This window comes from Corvus hawaiiensis, chromosome 3 (assembly GCF_020740725.1).
Source record: "Corvus hawaiiensis isolate bCorHaw1 chromosome 3, bCorHaw1.pri.cur, whole genome shotgun sequence".
NCBI classification, from domain to species: domain Eukaryota; kingdom Metazoa; phylum Chordata; class Aves; order Passeriformes; family Corvidae; genus Corvus; species Corvus hawaiiensis.
Genome location: NC_063215.1, coordinates 6582305 through 6599699, shown reverse-complemented (window position 1 = coordinate 6599699; position 17395 = coordinate 6582305). Strand labels below are relative to the sequence as shown.

At 40.0% G+C, this 17395-nt stretch overlaps 1 protein-coding gene across 2 annotated transcripts in view; it reads left to right on the top strand.

Annotated features, from left to right (window-relative positions):
• Positions 1-16361, top strand: part of PTCHD4 (patched domain containing 4) — an 87685-nt gene extending 71324 nt beyond the window's left edge. For both annotated transcript variants that reach the window (XM_048298838.1, XM_048298837.1), the window contains exon 3: positions 8070-16361. In XM_048298838.1, the coding sequence (XP_048154795.1) occupies positions 8070-9703 (1634 nt within the window). In that variant the 3' untranslated portion in view covers positions 9704-16361. The remainder of the gene's footprint in view (positions 1-8069) is intronic.
• The last annotated feature ends 1034 nt before the right edge of the window (positions 16362-17395 follow it).

Sequence of the window (17395 nt, the reverse complement as noted above, 5' to 3'; positions counted from 1 at the left end):
GTTGTCTGGGACATTTATTTAGAGGTGGATTGGAAAGAGTAGAGTGAGGGGGCTGTCAAGGACTGTGGAACAAATTAACTCAAGAGGGAACATGAACTACCACTTTTAATCTGTGTTTCCAACAGATTGATGTTAATCTGATTTATAGGTTGGTGTTTCTTAGGATATTGGAAGGCAAGGGAGGAACTACAGCTGTGACTGCTACATCATCACACCATTTTCTTCTTGTACAGGCAGCTACAGCTGCGGCTGTGGTCGAGAATTTGGCAGGATTTCATGGGAGCAGTATTAGGCTGATACTGAGCTTTTCTGAAATGCAATTATACAGCCAACTCCAGACAGAATCAAATGTCTGCCTCTCTCCTCACTGCTCTTCAGCCTCAATCATGGGGTTGCTGTCTGCCAGCCTCCACTGAAATGCCCATGAAGAGACCAACTCTTTTATGTTTTGGTCTCACTGGAAATGCCCAGAATTATTTAAAAGGCTTTCAGAAATGCTCATGCAAGCAGAAATAAATACAATTGCTCGGAGTACACATGAAGGCATAGTCTGTATATTTAACAGGAATGCCCCATGATGTACTGTTACTTTTTAAATGAAGTTCATATTGTAATGGGGATACACCAAAATTTGGAAGCTGGAAGTCATTGATGTGTTCAGGCCTACGGCAAAGTGGCCATAGTCTGACAGAAATATTTTTAAGAAAATCAAAATATCTATTAAATATAACTGACTTCCTTGATGATATTTGTGACAGATTTAAGTGCATTTTCTATGTTTATCAGAAGTGCTAAAATCTAGCAATAATGAAGTCTCCTGTGCAGCACTGGGGATTTCCCTGAGGTGCTTGTCACTAAAGACGATGGCTCAACTGGCTGAGGTTTCATTGCTCTTGGTTAAACATTCTTCCTATAAAACCCAGCTTTGTAAATTAGACAATTTATTATGACATGGATCTGTTATTTAAAAGAAGAATTTTACCCTGAACACTCTTCAAGAGAGAAAGGCACAGCAGTGTATAAAACCCCTCTGTCAGCATTTCTGCATAAATCTGGTTAGAGAACAAATTGTGCACGTAGTCGCCTCACAGGAGAATGGACTTGGAAAGGATTTAATTTCTCTGTTTAAATGCTTTTAAATATCACAAAATACCATGTACCAAATGAAATAAAGAAGTATAGGTTTAGTGAAAACAAAATTTCTGCAGGAGATTGAGCAGGAGATCTTGACTGGACTTTATGTAGTAGTTGCTGCAAGCTCTGTGACATTCAGAAGATGTAAATACTATAATACCACTGGAAATTCCGATGGCTCAAGGACGCTCCTCCCTTTGGACAATGCTACTCATCAGTGCATCACTTCCACAGTTAGACCCTCTATCTCCAAAGTCTGAACCATCCCAGGCATCTTACTGGTAGGATGAGGTCTGACTTCACCTCTAGTACTAAGATTCTGGAGAAAGAGTAAACCAGTGACCACTGTGAGAGTGGTTTGGTCCCTCAGCTGCCTCATCAGACCCTCCCAGTTACCACTAAAGCAGCACAACAGTCAAGGCAAAACTAAATAAAGAAGAAATGGTCAACAACCCAACTATATGAACAATTCAATTACAATCACTTTACAAGCACCTAGAGAGAAGTGAAAGTAAAACCATTTTTTTCCTACCTACATTTTAGATTAGCTTTAAAAAATGTACTCTATCTTTTCCTTCTTCTTAATCAAGCTGGGAATTACTTTACTCAGAGTTGTGGTTAGGGTCCACTTCTTAGCTGGATGCATTGTCTGAGATTTACCTTTATGGAATGGGATCTAGATTAAGGTACACATTTCCTACTGCTACCTAAAGTATGATCGAGCTTCAATTATTCTTTGCATTCTGCATTCAAATCCCTAAGGATTTACTGACTCTTTATAAAGAAGTAGTTTAATAATTTTTTTCTATTGCTTCTTCCCTCCCTGAGATGCAGACAGTCCTTGGTGACTGTGATAAATTTGCTTAATCTCTGTGCTTCAGTTTTTAAATGTAAGTGGGGATACAAATATGAATGATACTAATATTAGTGATTTAGCACAAGAACAAATGCATTCTACACTGCAGTGTGTTGAGATGCAAAGTTTTTCCTCTGTAAAAAAAGTGATGATGTGAACCTAAACTCTCTAAAATGGCGTGTGTTTTCAAATCAATAAACCTGGGTAAGAGAGTGTAAAGAGCCAGCAACGTGCTCTAGAAGGTGTCCCTGCCCACGGAATGGGGTTGGAATTAAATAGTCTTTAAAGTCCCTTCCAATCCAAGCCATTCTATGATTCCATGATTCTGTACCTCAATACGCTCCTAACGATCATGGTCCCTGCTATTATGGGAGATTTATTAGATAAATTAGACAAGTTTTTCTAGGACATGTATTGCCTATTCCCAGGGGAAAAAAAAAAAAAAAAAAAGTTTTTCCTCTAGACAAAAATAATGTAAAGTTTATTTCCAGTAGACTCATGGCAAAGAATTATTATGTAAAAATATACTTCCTTCCCACCACTATGATTTAAAAGAAAGCTGCCTGTTCGTCCTTTGTATAAACAGCAAGTTACATGTGTGGATGTTAATGAAAACTGAATATAACACTTTCGTTTCTCAGTGCAGAAATCCTGAGTAAAGCTGTGCTATGGCACTTTTAAGACTTTTTTTTTGTTTGTTTGAAATATAATGTAGACACCAAGGTTATCACCACACTGACTGCAATCACCTATTGCAGCAAATAATCTTCTTTATGTCTTGATGCAAAAAAAGTGCAGAGTCATCCTGAACTTCCTTCCTAGAAAGTTTATAAAAGCTGGCAGCAACTAGCAGCTCTCCTTCCAGCAGAGCCTCATGGCTTCAGACTGGGGTATCAGTGGGTATTATGTGGAGCTACAAACGCAGATCGAATTCCTATCCAAAGAAGCTGACTGATTGGGGCAGAAGCAACAGCTAAATGCTGAATGGGCATGCTTTGGTTAAGAAAACACCGAAGACAGATTGGTTTTCATGCTTAAAATTTCCAAACTATCTCAAGACAGAGTTAGGTATGATGGTACAAAAGTAAGAGACCTTAGAAATCTGAACAGAATCTGCCTCCCAGCACTGACAGGATCACAGAATCACAGAATCACCAGGTTGGAAGTAACCTTCAAGATCACCAAGTCCAACCCATGCCCTGACACCACTTCAACTTAATCATGGCACTGAGTGCCACATCCAATCTTTTTTTAAACACATCAAGAGATGGTGACTCCACCACCTCCCCAGGCAGAGGATTCCAGAACTTTGTCACTCTTTCAGTAAAAAACTCTTTCCTATCATCCAACCTAAATTTCCCTCGGCACAGCTTAAGACCGTGTCTTCTCGTTCTGTCAGTTGTTGCCTGGGAGAAGAGACCAACCTCCACCTTCCAGGAAGTTGTAGGGAGTGATAAGGTCACCTCTGAGTCTTCTTTTCTCCAGGCTAAACACCCCCAGCTCCTTCAGCCATTCCTCATAGTACTTGTGTTCCAAGCCCTTCACCAGCCTTGTTGCCCTTCTCTGGATGTGTTCAAGCGTCTCAATGTCCTTCCTGAGCTGAGGGGCCCAGAACTGGACACGGTTCTCGAGGTGTGTCCTCACCAGTGTCGAGTACAAGGGAAGAATGACTTCCCTGGTCCTGCTGGCCACACCATTCCTGACACAGGCCAGGATGCCGTTGGTCTTCTTGGCCACCAGGGCACACTGCTGGCTCGTGTTCAGTCCAGTACCCCCAGGCCCCTTTCTGCCTGCACCTGGTACCTACATTAACATTTATTAATCTAACCTTTAGACTTGCAATGAAAACGACTTTATGGCCTTCTTAGATAGTGTGCTCCAGAGTTTAATGAAGCTTAAAGAGAGAAAGATTTTTTTTTCTCTGATATCTAATCTAAATGGTTTTTGGGGTATTTTTTGAAAATGAAACCAGTGATATCTTCTCTTTCACAAATAGAAATGAGATAGACTTGATTTCTGCCCTTATTATACCTTTTTTATATTGAATATTGTTGAGTCCTCACTGGCATTCCAGTCTATAAGGGGGAAAAGTCCAATTCATTCAGTTTCTCTTTATGCTTTTCATATACCAATAACAGGCCATTGTTTGCTGGTTTTATTCTCCAGGGCATTCACCCTATTTTTTTCCAATTTTTTTTTTAAATGTTGTCACCCACAGCAGCAGTCTGGAACTAGGTAATTTTAAAGGTCCTTTCCAATACAAATCTTTCTATGATTCAATTTAAAAAATCATGCCCCATTTCAAAACAGTGCCCCAGTTCTCCTTTTTGAAGATAGATACTTTGCTGCTTCTTTCCATTCTTCTTGGACCGTCCCATCTACATTTATCCCCTGAGATGACTGTTAATTGTTCAGAGATTGTTTTGGCTTAACTTTTAATTGATTTCTCCAGGTTGAATGAATTTAACTCAATCAAGTGGTCTTTAATCTCTCATTTCACTGTTTTTGTTTCTATCCCTATTCTCTTCCAGTTTATTTTAAATATCTGCTAATAATTAATCTTTTGTTTTTAAATTTGAGGCAGAAAATGCATTATTTATTTCCATCTTCTCTGCAGCCTCCCTTACTTGCTCTCCTACACTCACAAACAACGAGATAAAAATTTCTTGTCTCCTTTCCTTTAAAGCAGTCATAGGCCATTGCCTGTCCAGCAAATAAAAAATTGCTGTACTTCGTTCATGTCGTGTTAGTACCAGAGAAACTTGGCAGTTTTGACCCAGAGCCAAAGACCCTCTGAACCTTCCTAGAACTGGTCAGTGAACTTAACTCCACTGTCAATGTTGTTGTGGCATTAGGAATGAAGCTGAAGGAACAGAATTTTATAGAGTGACTGTGTTGTCTGAATCCTGAGAACTGTCAGAAAACATTCATGAAAAATAGATATGTATCCTTGTTGGGAGAAGTGAATAGACCTGCTTATCTGGGGAGAGCAACAGAGGCTGACTGGAAAACTTGGTATCAGAGTAATGACATGGGGAAACCGATCAGGCAAAGATTTCCTCTTATGTCAGCAAGGGAATTACCGCATTATATTCCCCAATACCCGTGTTTGTGTGATAGAACTGAAGTTACTTGTAAAAGGAGAATAAGGGGAAATTTGACATTGGTATAATAACAATCATGAGAAAATCAGTGCCAATTCTGATACTCAAAAAAGCTAAAATATCAATAATTTTTCCCTTAAGACACTATTTGTTTTATTTGCAAAAAAAGCCTAGAGCTTAATTACAGGATTTTAACTTTGAATGTTATCATGAATTTGGGCACATACATTAGTGCATACTCTTGGGTAGTTCTCCACACGTGTTTGGCAATAAAGCCCCTCTCTGTAAATCATGGTGTACCTACCCCAAGGTTAAATGCACCCAGGTAGTCATCACTGAGAATGTGATATGCTAACACTTATAAATTAATAGCAATTGAAAAATGGCAAAGGTGCAACTGTGAACATGAACTTGTAGGAGGATAGAGAAGTGAGATTTTGGAATAAGTCCATATTACTGTTAATTGTTGATAGAGCTGGTAGAACATTGCTTTACTCTTTCCAGTGCTGGAGCATGCCCAGAGAAGGGAACAGAGCTGGGGAAGGAGCACAAGTCTGATGAGGAGCAGCTGAGGGAGCTGAGGGGACTCAGCCTGGAGAAAAGGAGGCTCAGGGGGAACTTTTTCACTCTCTACAACTCCCTGACAGGAGGGTGCAGCCAGGTGGGGGTTGGTCTCTTTCCCCAGGTGACAAGCAATAGGACCAGAGGAAATGGCCTCGAGTTGCTTCAGGGCAGGTTTAGGTTGGGTATTAGAAAAATTTTCTTCACAGAAAGGGTTGTCAGTCATTGTAACAGGCTGCCCAGGGAAGTGGTGGAATCACTGCCCCTGAAGGAATTTAAAGGCTGTGCAGATGTGGCACTGAGGGATATGGTTTAGTGGTGGGCTTGGCAGTGCTAGGTTAATGGTTGGGCTCAATGATCTTAAAGGTCACTTCCAACCTAAATGGTGCTGTGATTCCTGTACCATTAAATTAAGCCATGCCAGGACATATGCACTCAAAGTGGTGACCAGCCAGCCTGGGCCACACCCAGCAAGACACTTAAACACTTGCAATAAACATGTAAAAATTGCGTTCTAGTCACTTGGTTCTGCAGATTTGCTCAGATGAAGGAGCCAATCCTTTCTGCTTGATGGCCCAAAAATGACAGTGTACAAGACAGCTGTGCCTTGAGAATCTGAACAACTCACCCTAAACTTACCAGGGAATTCGAGGTCCCTCCTGAACTGAGATGCTGGTTCATAAGAAAGCAGCATTTCCACACAGGCCTTTTGCTAACTGCAAGACTTCTGTAATACTGTGTGTTTATCTTGCACTGGGGACACAGATCTGCAGTAAAGCAGGTAACATTCACAGAACCTGACAGTTTATGCTGTAATATTCCCTGTCTAGAACAGCTGTCAGGAGTCTGCTTTGGGCAACATAAGCAGCTGTATGAATCCAAACAATTTAAATCTAAGGACAAGCTCAACAGACCTTTCGTTGCACACACTTTATTATTTGCAAATCTCCTGTTGTCATATTTCTGGGTTTGATACAAGAAAATTTGCTTCATGCCTGCTTTGGTTCATGCAATTCTTTTACTACAGAGGGTGAAGGCCCACAGACAGAGGCAGAAGCATCTGCAATCTACTTCTTTTTCTGCTCAGTAGTATGTCTCCTTACATTGGCCAGAATTTTCTCAGGGCTAGATCCAATGTGCAGAGAATTTTGCACTTCCTGATCCAAATTAAAATTTGTGCTTTTAATTGTTTTAATTATTATTTGAAAGCCAAATTTAATTGTAATTTGAAAACCAAACCATTTTGGATGGATTTTTTTTGAATCTTAGCTTTTTTATTTTCCCCCAAGTTGAAATTCTCTAATGGTAAAAAAAAAAGAAAATAATGTGCACGTGTGTATATATTCTTTTCAACATACACATATGTGAATATGTACACATTATACATAACTTTTGTTTGTTAACCTTTTCCAGTAAGATTAGCTTCCGTTTTACCGTTCTGTCATAAAGTTTAATAGCTGTAGACTTCCTAGAGTGTGATTGTGACAAATAAAATGAAAATGAGTCTGTATTACGTTTTAGTTTGTTAAAAAATCATATCCCTAAAATACTTAGGAATGGAATACAAAGCCAGAACCTGTCATGGAACACTGACCACATCTGACTTTTTTGAGTGTCCTCTCACATGAGCTAAGGAAATTCCTTGTCACCAGGAGGAGCTCTGGATAGTAAAGAGAGAGACACAGACAACCAGAGAAAATAAACCCATACATTTTCTAGACAATTAATGTGGAACAATGGCTTAGCCAGTATTCTTCTCTCCATCACTTCCACCAACATGTCAATTTTCATACAGTGTGCAAAGTTATGTACTATCACTGAGAAGTTCCAATTTCACTCAGTAGGCAGAGAATAATGACACAAATTATTCTGGTTATTTGTACTTACAGCATAATTTTTCCTTTGTCCTGTATGAAGAGCCAAGTAGTCCCATTCTTGGTCACATCCATTCATTTCTCAAATAATCTTTATAAAATATACTCTTTGGAAGAAAATACTCTTTGTATTTTTAACTGTTTCAAGTTGAAGCCCTTAAACCTTGAAAGATGTAGTAGGATGACACAAGGAATTTCTAGAATGAACCCCAGACTTGAACCAAACTTCATGTTCTCCTTTATTTGCAGTCCATTTGGGAACTAATTCAATGTCCATTAAAATCAATTAGTGTCTTCATTTTTTTTTTGAGCATGGAGAGTCTCAGAATATCAGGCCTGTTAATTTAGGCACCTGCAGATGAATCTGGTATTTAGCTTTAGATAGACACTTTACAATTTTCCATTTGCTTAACTGGTGACAAAAACATAACAAATTTCAGCAGACAAAATTTTTTTACTGCTGGAGGATGAAACACTTGGGGGATGATTGGACCCCCCCTTGATATATGCAGACATATAAACTTCATTTTCTCATTTTAGGTCATGGAACCAAAGGAGTGTTTGAACTCCTTTCAGGATGGCGTCGGACCAGAGAGAATCTGCCTTTCAAGGACAGAGTAGCAGATGCCTACTCAGACGTCATGGTCTCCTACACGATGACAAGCTCCTTGTATTTCATAGCCTTCGGCATGGGTGCAAGCCCCTTCACCAACATCGAAGCTGTAAAAGTCTTCTGCCAGAACATGTGTGTCTCCATCCTCCTGAACTACTTCTACATCTTCTCTTTCTTTGGCTCCTGCCTGGTTTTTGCTGGCCAGCTGGAGCAGAACCGGTACCACAGCATCTTCTGCTGTAAAATCCCCTCGGCAGAATACCTGGACCGGAAACCTGTGTGGTTCCAGACCATGATGAACGATGGCCATCAGCACACTTCTCACCACGAGACCAACCCGTACCAGCACCACTTTATCCAGCATTTCCTCCGAGAGCACTACAATGAGTGGATTACCAACATCTACGTCAAGCCATTTGTGGTGATACTGTATCTCATCTATGCCTCTTTCTCCTTTATGGGGTGCTTACAGATTAATGATGGAGCCAACATCATCAACCTTCTTGCCAGTGAGTCCCCAAGCGTTTCCTATGCCCTCATACAGCAAAAGTATTTCAGCAACTACAGCCCTGTGATAGGCTTCTACATCTACGAACCTCTGGAGTATTGGAATGGTACTGTGCAAGAAGACCTAAAAACACTCAGCCAGGGGTTCAACACCATGTCCTGGATTGAACAGTATTACCAATACCTTCGAGTGGGTAACATCAGTGCAACCAACAAAAGTGAGTTTATCAGCATCCTCCAGAGCTCTTTTCTAAAAAAGCCAGAGTTCCAGCACTTCAAAAATGACATCATTTTCTCCAAAGCTGGAGATGAGAACAACATAATTGCTTCTCGTTTGTACCTTGTGGCCAGGACTAGTGAAAACACACAGAGGGAAGCGGTGGAATTGCTGGAGAAGCTGAGGCCACTCTCTCTTATACAGAGCATCAAGTTCATTGTGTTCAACCCTACTTTTGTTTTCATGGACCACTATGGTTTATCAGTAACTATGCCTGTCCTGATTTCTGGTTTTGGCATCCTGCTGGTGTTAATACTGACCTTCTTCCTGGTTATCCACCCTCTGGGAAATTTCTGGTTAATTCTCAGTGTCACCTCAATAGAGCTGGGTGTCCTTGGCTTGATGACCTTATGGAATGTAGACATGGATTGCATTTCTATACTGTGCCTTATCTACACTTTGAATTTTGCCATAGATCACTGTGCACCCCTGCTTTATACATTTGTATTAGCTACTGAGCACACCCGAACTCAGTGTATAAAGAACTCCCTCCAAGAGCATGGGACAGCCATTTTGCAGAACGTTTCTTCCTTTCTTATTGGGTTGGTCCCCCTTCTCTTTGTGCCTTCAAACTTGACCTTCACACTGTTCAAATGCTTGCTGCTTGCCGGCAGTTGCACATTTCTGCACTGTTTTGTTATTTTGCCAGTCTTTCTAACCTTTTTCCCACCTTCCAAAAAGCACCACAAGAAAAAGAAAAGGGCCAAAAGGAAGGAACGAGAAGAGATCGAATGCATAGAGATTCAGGAGAATCCTGATCATGTTACAGCAGTCTGAAAGGCTTAGAAAAATATAATAGTATATCCTCTTTTTAAAAAAGTGTTGCACAGAGATGCAGGGAAAATAGAGCAAAGATCTCAGCTGCTTGTGCTGGCCAGGTCTGACAAGGCAAAGGAAGATCAAGAAGGGGTATTCATGACACCTCAAGGTGCAAACTTTTTTTAACAAAAATAATGAAAGCGAAATAATCTCAAATGTTTCCTTTGAATCCTCATTCTCCACCAGGGAAGAGTCTGTTGGCCATTAAGTATTCCTGAGTCTCAAACTGTAGCTCTAATGGGAATTGCTTAATATGTCATATGTAGGACTGAAGCAAAGGTGGAAAAAAGAGTCACCATTAAGTAAACATTAGGGGAAAAGGCAGATTTGTTCGAAAAAATTGTCCATGGAAGAGAAAGAAACAATATTTCAAATCAGAAAATGTTACAAGACCAAGAGAGATTGAAAATGCCATGGTAATTTTTTATTTTCTTGAGGAAGTTAGTTAAGAAGAAACCTATGCACTTGGGAAGTAAATGTTTAAAACTATCTAAGCCAAAGTACTTCCCAAATCCAGTATACCTTGTATACCTGTAACACCACAATTAGAGCATTGTTGCAAATATGGGTGGCAAAGCTAAGGGATAGAGGTACTGTTTATATAGGAGAAGAAATTATCATAGCCATTTGGAAATTTAACACTTAGTTCCTTTAAATGTGACATATCACTGTTACCCAAGAGGTCACAGCTGGTAGTTAATACCATACATATATTTTGGTATTTCTGAATTGTGAATTTCCCCTTGAGTGAACAGATCTCACAAAACTAGCCCAGGCCATCGCCACTGCAGCACTGTTTGCAGTTCCTGCAGTGTAACACTTCTGAATCCTAATTTATCAGTGTTGACATTAAATACTGAATATTAATCAAGCAGGCGCTTTAAATGTAATGATGGATTGCATTTCACAGGCACAACGTGACCGTGTAGCAGCTGAGTCAGCTCTGGAGCACCTGCGCAGTATTATCATTACATATTTGGTCCAAGGGACGAAGGGATATGTTTGCTGGTCCCTGCAATATGCTGCAGGAAGTGGGATTTTCCCCTTCTTTAAGCAAAATGTTATTCAAAAACTTGCCACACACAAAAAAAACCCCACCTTGTAAAGCTTTGCATGGGGCTGGATCAACACCTAGTTGTAAGAAGACAGATTGGTCCCCTGTGGGAAGGGGAGGGGAGGGTGAAATGTCTTTTTTATTGTTATTATTATTCCTAAATATTTGAGTGTTGATCATCTGCAACATAAAGCTTTGTTATGGCAGTTGAAATTTCACAGAAGAGTGCAGTAAATCCACAGTTACTATGTGGCACTAGAAACTGTACTGTAAAGAACTATGAATGACTTTCTCTGCTTTGTAAACTACTCAGCTCAGTAGCCCAAGGGAAGGGATGAAAACAGATCTAGCCATTTCAGTTTGCTCTTGGCCCAGTTCTGCACTGGAGCTTGCCATGTCAATCTCTCCTTTCAGTATTTTAAAAGGGCTTGCTTTCTACTCTCTGGAATATGGTATAGCATCCTCCATGAGCAATGTCTTCCTGAACCTATAGTATCCATGGGGACACTATGTAAAGATATCACTATATGGAGCGTCTATGTCTACTTCGTATGTCTTACTTGTGGGTACATTTAAAAGATAATCTGGAAGCTGTTTGCCTTCCAAAATGTGTATACATGTCTATTTGTGGCTGATAACTCAGTCTCAAACCTTCAGAGTTTGCTGACAAGGGTGTGTACATATGTTTTACTAAAAAGCTCTCTGTGCAAGATGTTAATTCTTTGCTACGTGACATGTCTCACATCTTCCATGTTTCATGGTTATGGAGAGCCAGAAAAATTCACCTGCAGTACAAAAAAAAAAGCCATTTGAATGCCAGTTCTAATGTTCATGAGCTGCTTCTGTTTCCAAGGAATGCAATTTCACCTCTTCTCTATACTTTCTGTACTTTGCCATTTATCATTTGCCAAAAATGACCTCTGTGTTTTAGGAGTGGTCAAAACTCTGGATTGTTCGAGGAAACTTTTGAGTGCAACATGTCTTAGAGAGAGAGAAACTTTCTAGACAGGCAAAGCTTCCAAAGTTTGAATTTGAAGCCTAAACTCCAGGAGTAGCTAGATCAAGGTTGCTGGTTTGACCCAAAATATTCGAGGGCCAGACACAACTGATAGTTCAGTAAATAGTTCTGTAAGGTTTAGGAGCAGGGGATGTTTTAATGTTGGGTTATGGCTCAGCTGTGTCTCTAACTGGGAAGGCTTTACTGACCTTGATTTGCATCTTGATGGCATTGTGCAATATCCATCCTATTTTGAACACTCCATTGTGAATGTCAAGCTTCCCATGCCTCTTTTTAGATTTCCTCCACTGCCCACACAAAACCTGGGTTGTTGCAGCACTGTGACCCTTGGCTATCACTTCTGGGGGTGTCACCTGGGAAATTCCTGGTCTTCTCTTGTACTGCCCATATGTATCCCAGGGATGTCTGTCATGCATTGTATTGAGGGAAACAGCACTTTCCAAAGCCATCAAAGCCAGGATTCATCTCATCTAACTTCAGATATTAGCAATGGAGATATTTATATCTGAACTTCCTTTATGGCCATAAGAGAGTGACAGACACTTCTGATCCATTTTATAGTTGTATATTAGGAGTAAATTAATGAGGTTTTTTAAAATGCAGATTTCTGTCCATTGGTGATCAAGGAAGCTCAGCGCAATCAGTCCAAACACAGACAGCAGCAATGCAGATTCATCCAGACCTGGGGAGATTAACCCCACTTAAAATGACAAAATATCAAGAGAAAGAGAAAAGATTATAACCATGCCTTCCAAGCTTCAATTTTAGAGATAAATCCCAGGAATAATTCAGCTCAAATTTTATATTTTGGTTATGAAGCTTTATGCAAAACAGATTGTTTAAAAATCTGGAATTCCTTTAGCAGAAGATAGTGAGCCAAGACATCAGAAGATGTCAATATTAAAGCTGGGCTCACACAAATGAACTAGAGTTTGATGAGGAGTCAAACCAACCCCTCTCAGTGTCACACATGTGCAATAGCACTTGTATAATAGGTACCAAATACATTGATCACACACTGGGACCAGAAGGTTTTTATTTCTATGTTGATACAGGAGTAAAGCAGAAAACAAACCAGATCTTCCATGGATGTCATTTTGTTATTTTTGTCAACCAGTTTCCACATCCACCAAAAAAGACCAGTGCAGCTGTTACTTCTGCAGATACATCAGTCTCTGTGGAGCAAGGAAAATTGGAATAATTTTGGGATGGAGAATCCACATTTTTTTAATTCTTCCACTTGATTTTGCTTATTTTTCTTTCAATTATTTTCAGTACATTATACCTTATTCTACAGCACCTTTTCAGTTCAACTGGAGCTGCATAAGCACCTGTGAAGAAAGCAACATAGCTCATGCCAAGCAATTTGACACTGATACATGCAGCATACTGGATCTTCCTTACACACCTTTTACCCCAGTTACCATAAATCCCCTGCAATATTGTGCATATTCCTTTAATGTCTGATTTTATATATGGTCTAGATAATCTTCCAAGAACCCTGTGTGTATCTCCTGCTTGGTTTGGTTTCATTCCCTCAAAGTATATTGCTTTGAATTCATTGTTTAGATAACTCTGTTGAAGTCAACAGAATTATTGCCATGATATATTTGACTTTGCATGTCTTCTGTCTGGTAAGAAGTGAAACCATGACAAATGAGCCTCTTACATTGTTGGTGTGCTTGTTGAACAATATATCTATCTATACTCTATAGCCATAGTTGCATGCTGCACTCGGGCGGCTGCAGTGAAGGTCTATTTCTTTACACCTTGCTTTGTGGGCTATTTTAACCTTAATCTATTCCTCTGTCTTTCCTTTTTTTATTACAGTTAAGTCTTCTCCTCTGTAGTCCATACTTGATGTAGGTTTAAATTGGATTTTAGGAAAATATTGTTTATTGTGAGGATAGTGAGGACCTGGCACAGGTTGCCCAGAGAAGTTGTGGCTGCCCCATCCCTGGTTGTGTCCCAGGTTGGGTTGGACAGGGCTTGGAGCAGCACACAGTGTGCTGCCCATTGCAGGTGGTTGGAACTAGATGGTCTTTAAGGTCCCTTCCAACTCAAACCATTCAATGTTTCAGAAATTTATTTCCTAACAAAGCAGTGCACTTTTTAAGGTCGAGGTAGATACAGATGCATGGTACCTTGTGTGCATAATTTAAAGAGATGATCTTCAGGGTTATCATTCTCAACTTTTTACTTCAAACAATTTCTATTTAGAATGTAACCTGCCACATGTTAATGTCTATTTGAAGTTCCTTGAACAACTTTAGTTTTGAAATTCTCTCTGATGGGAAGGAAAAGAACCAGGGGGAAAGGAAGAATATGCAGTTAAGTGGTTGTGTAATCAGCGTTCTTTTTTTCCCCAAAGGCTTTCACTGCTCTACTCTTAATTAAGTCACACTGAGTAGTAACTCTAGCATAATTAAGATTTATTTCAACGTAGTTATTCCATATTTCACTATGACAAGAGCCTGGCTTATTGTCTTTATGCAAGTACCATGCTAAGTCTCTGATTAATTTTTCAGTAATTATAAACTTTAATAAGTTATTTTTCATTGCAACACTAGGTTTTTGAGTACTTCAAGCTCCCATTTGATCTCCTAGGAAACACTGTAAGGAAACAAAGTTAGGCAGTCAGTGAGCAAAAGATGTGTAGTGTTGCTGGGGAAAAGGGATTCTCCGCAAAGAGGCAGCTTCTCCTCCAACAAGGCTTTAAACACTGATGATCAGGATATCTGAGAAAATTAAGGTGAAGTGGAAACCAAGTGAAACATTGTTTGGAGAGTATTGTAACCAAATTATTATAGACAGATAAGACTTTTATTCTTCTTTCATAATGTCTTACACAGGCAAAAGGAATTTGAACAGGAAAGCAAACTTGATATGGAAAGCAGCTCATCCATCACCTAAAATTATTCTTTTCACTGTAGTCTTGCGTGAACCATGCCACAGACTGAGTTAGTACAGGTTGTTCCACCTCAGTATGGGCCTCTCCATGGCCTGTTTTCCATGGACAGGGAGGGAGGGATTCCATGTTTGTTTTCACAAACCCTTGAGGAGAAGACTCTGAACTGTGTCCTTACCTGACAGAGCTGTGTGGGTGAGAGCTGAAATATGCAAGCACAGGTATTTCGTGCCCCACTTGTTCTCTCTCTGCCTTCTCATGAGCAGCAATACCATGAACCCCTGGTACCAACCCCACGCTGAGCGCTGGAATTCATCATTTCCCCAGGAGTAACTTGGAATTTGTGATCACAGCAGCTCACAGGCTAACACAAGCTGATACAACTCCAACCAAGATTTTAGGGGCTTTTTTAAGGTGTTCTTTGAGAGATTCCCACTTCTCACTACAGAGCCCTACACATCACCTCACCTGCCCAACAATGGAGAGGTGGAAATTCTTCTTCTGATATGGCAGTCAGGTAAAAGAAAATCTTCTGTAAGCCTTTCTTTTTCATCCTAGAGGCTTTTCCCAAATGCAATCTTTTTTTTTACTCAGTCACTTCTCCATCTCTTTCTACCTCCTTCATGGTTGAAAAGCAAAGGATCCAGTGTGAAACTTGGATGCTCATCCTACCCCTAGCGATGCAAAATATCATTAACCACAAATTTGAGATGGGTTATGGATGTTCAGATCAAGCACAAGGAGCTGGCTTTCTTGCCCACACAGGCAATCAAAACCCTGCTGAAAACAAGTAAATGTGAAGCAGTTCATCTTTCCTAGCTCTCTTTGTTTCCTGCTTTGACATATCAGTGTGTCCACAACACTATTCTCATTTTCTTCCTGCTTCCTCATTAAAGCAGAGTTTCTCCTCCCCACTCTCTGAGGCTATCTTCCTTTTGCAGCTGAACTTATTTTGTACTTTATTCTTCTCTGTGTGCTCTCAACCTCTTCAAAATTTCCCTATTTATTTTTGAAAATTCTGGGAGCATAACTGTTGAAATAAATGGAAGATGCTTCAATGCTTCCAAGTACAGCCTGTGGTACAGACCTAACTAATTTATAACAGAGTCCAAACAGCTAAATACTTTCTTCAGACAGAAAAGTGTCTGTAATAAAACTCAGAAAAAAAATTAAGACTATATTTCCATTTTTATGAGGTTTTTATCTCATAAACTTCTACTTCTTGTGATTCCTTTACTCTAGGCATTTATTTTTCAGCACACTTTTATCATAGAAATGCCTAGTTTTTCTCTGCTTTTCTGTCTCAGCAAAAAAAAAAAAAAAAAAAAAGGATATTTCCTCATGCCCTCAAAAAGAAATTATCACCCCCAATTGGAACAATTTTTTGTCAAATTTCTGTCCAGAGCACATTTTCCAGGCTAGTTGTACAAACCTCTGGAAACAAGTATTCTAGTGGAAATGCTGATACAGCCATAACTACAGAAAAATGATTGGCACCTCAACAGTGTCCTGCTTAATTTCAACCCCTCTGCACCAGCCTGCTGGATTTCCAGGCAGTATTCCTAACATGGATTGATAATTGTCTCCTTCACCATGTAGTCAATATCAGCATGTCAGTGTCTACCCTGCTTACATAGCAAAATCATGAAGAGATTAGCCCAGCTTTTGCTGGAGCGAGGAAATATCCCAGGCTAAGGCAATGTGGCAGCCCTCTGCTCTAAGACTGATTCTCAGCTCCCCATCTATGTGTTGGATACTGCCTGAGTTCCTCTGTAAAGGACAAGAAGTATCACTTTTCTTTCCATAAGCAGTCTGAGAAAAGGACATGAACTATTTTAGATTTAGTCATGGATAGATATTTTTTACTTGGGAATTTGAATAGAGATGTCAATCAAATAGAGTAAAAGTCTCTATGAATAGAGAAATCTTAGTTCACAAGATCTTGCAATTCTGACTTGATGCTTCTCTGATCTTATTTTCTTTCCTCAATAAGGACTGAACTTTTTTCACACTTATCACATTGAAGATAATCCCTGACCTACAAAAACACCCTGTCTGCCAGAAGCAGACATTCTCTTGGAGGAAATCCCATTGGTTTCAGTTCCATGTCAAGGGAGATTTTGCAGGATTTTGCCAAGCAGTGGTGTTAGTATGTACCTCCCAAGGCATAAGCCCTCATTCCCAACATGCAGACCCAAATACTAAATATGTAGGATTAGTGGGATGTGTGATTTTGCCTCTACTGAAAAAGAAGAGGTCATTGCAAAATTCAGTTCTGAATTCACCATGAGGTGGAAAAGCAAAGAGTGTCCAAGGAGTCAGCCTTGCAGTTATTGTACCTGTGTGAGAATTTCAAAGAGGGCTCATCCATCTCTGAAAGCTTAAACAGGGACAGTATCATGCCCTGAACAAGAAGTCGTTCTCTACTCACTACCTCAGAGAGCCACACGGCTCCTGAACAGCATCATGGAGCCTGACCTAAGTCCTGGACATGATAAAGTTGAAGCACAGAACTTAGAGTGCACGTTCTTAAGACCAGGAGATTCCAGGTTTTGCAATGACACAGGTACTGGAATTTAATCTTCACAGCTATTAAGCACCTAGAGAAGTCCCTGGCACAGCTTTGCTCTGGAAAACGAGCTCTCTCCCCAGCAATCCCTGGGCACAGTC